The sequence below is a fragment of the Magnolia sinica genome, chromosome 2 (genome assembly GCF_029962835.1).
Source record: "Magnolia sinica isolate HGM2019 chromosome 2, MsV1, whole genome shotgun sequence".
NCBI lineage: Eukaryota > Viridiplantae > Streptophyta > Magnoliopsida > Magnoliales > Magnoliaceae > Magnolia > Magnolia sinica.
This window is the reverse complement of record NC_080574.1, coordinates 131,767,923-131,769,867: the sequence shown is the minus strand read 5'-3', so window position 1 is coordinate 131,769,867 and position 1,945 is coordinate 131,767,923. Positions and strand designations below refer to the sequence as shown.

At 42.5% G+C, this 1,945-nt stretch overlaps 1 protein-coding gene across 1 annotated transcript; it reads right to left on the bottom strand.

Annotated features, from left to right (window-relative positions):
• Window positions 1–565: 565 nt before the first annotated feature.
• Window positions 566–1,072, bottom strand: LOC131227914 (uncharacterized). The gene is made up of 2 exons (XM_058223749.1): window positions 1,008–1,072; window positions 566–905 (listed from the first exon to the last, which is right to left on the bottom strand). Exons 1-2 carry the CDS (start codon window positions 1,070–1,072, stop codon window positions 566–568), a joined length of 405 nt encoding a protein of 134 aa, XP_058079732.1.
• Window positions 1,073–1,945: the final 873 nt, after the last annotated feature.

Sequence of the window (1,945 nt, the reverse complement as noted above, 5' to 3'; positions counted from 1 at the left end):
TTGCTCAAGGAAGTTGTCCACCTTTAGGTTTACAAAAGGCATCTCATTGTCTGTGATGATGACATGTGGGATTCCATATCGGCTGATGATATTGTTCTTTAGGAACCATACCACGTGAGAGGCATTGATGGTGGTAAAAGATACCGTTTCCACCCACTTGGTGAAATAGTCGATTGCTACCAGGATATATTCATGACTGTTGGATGATTTGGGGTTGATTTTGCCGATGATGTTGATGCCCCACATTGAAAATGGCCAGAGTTTGGTTAGGTTATATAACTCGAAAGCAGGCGCATGTATTCGATTTGCATGTTCTTGGCATTTAAAACACATCCTGATGTGTTGGCAATAGTCGGTCTCCATAGTTAGCCAGTAGTATCCTAATCGTAAAATCTTCTTGGCCATCATGTGTCTGTTCATGTGTGGGCCACAGATTCCATCGTGGACCTCAGACATAATTTTTATAAATTTTTATAGCTTCTGCCTCATCCACACATTGCAACTAGACCTGGTTGAGGGATCGTTTATATAAGATACCACCGTTAATAATAAACTGTGTGGCTAATCATTGGATCGTACGACGGTCCGTTGGCATGGCACTTTCCGGGTATACCCAATCTTCCAGGTATTTTCTAATATCAGTATACCAAGGGTGCTTGTCAAGTGGCGTTTCAGCTTCTTCGATCTGTAGGTAGAATGTTGAATCGTTTTGTAGTTTGACTATGAGTTCCCATTGTGCTGCTCCTTTGGAAATGTCTAGTATAGATGCTAATGTGTCCAAGGCATCAGCGAATTGATTCATGGCACGTGGCATGTATGTAAAAGTGACTTTACGGAATTTGTCAATCAGATTATCAAGATAAACGTGGTACAAAATCAACTTCTCGTCCTTCGTCTTCCAGTCACTGCTCGTTTAATTGATGATGAGTTGAGAGTCAATGAAGACCCTTAACTTTTTCACCTCTAAAATGATTGCTTCCTTTAAGCCTGCTATACACGTCTCGTACTTGATTATGTTGTTCGTTCGTGCACCCGAAAGATAGCCTTCTCGAAACAAGGATGGGGATGTCATCTAGAGAGTAAAGGATTACCCCTATTCCGCTTCCTTTAGCGTTAGCTGCACCGTCGAAATATAAGGTCCATTCATCTGCCTCTGGTCCTTCTCCCTTAAGGAATATGATATTCTCATCAAGGAAGAAAGTCTTCAATGGTTGATAGTCAGGCAAGGAGTGTGTTGCGAGATGGTTGGTCAAAGCTTGCCCCTTGATTGCTTTTTGAGTGACATTGGTGATGTTAAACTCAGAAAGTAACAATTGTTATTTTGCGATTCTTCCAGTTAGAGCTGGTTTCTTGAATACGTGCTTCAAAGGATCCATTCGTACGAGTAAGAGGTTTGGATAAGCGATCATGTATTAATGAAGGCGTTGGGTGGCCCAAACGGGGGCGAGGCACGTCTTTTTAATTAACGAGTACCGGTATTCATAATCAGTGAATCGACGGCTAAGATAGTGGATCGCTCACTCCTTTCTTCCTGTGTCGTCGTGTTGGCCAAGGACGTCCCGATGGCATCTGCGGTGACTGAGATATAGGGTAGAAAGGATCGTCTGGGCACCGACGGGACTAGAAATGGTGGATCTAGCAAATACTTCTTGATTCTGTTGAAGGCTTCTTGACCATCTTCATTCCATTCTTTTGGTGTGTTCTTGCAGAGTAGCTTGAATATAAGCTCGTATATGGGCGTAAGTTGGGCAATGAAGTGACTGATATACTAGACTCTGCCCAAGAATCTCTGAAATTCTTTTTTATTTTTCGGAGGTGGCATCTTCATAATTGCTTTTGTCTTTGATTCATCGACTCAGATGCCATCCTCGCTGACGATGAAACCGAGTAACTTGCCACTGGTTGCCTTGAAAACACACTTATGCGGATTAAGATGGAGCTTGAA

Coding starts and splice junctions, on each gene's coding strand:
- LOC131227914 (XM_058223749.1), bottom strand. CDS start 1,072: ATGACATCCCCATCCTTGTTTCGAGAAGGCTATCTTTCGGGTGCACGA. Junction 906..1,007: donor CGAACGAACAACATAATCAA/GTACGAGACGTG, acceptor TTAAACGAGCAG/TGACTGGAAGACGAAGGACG.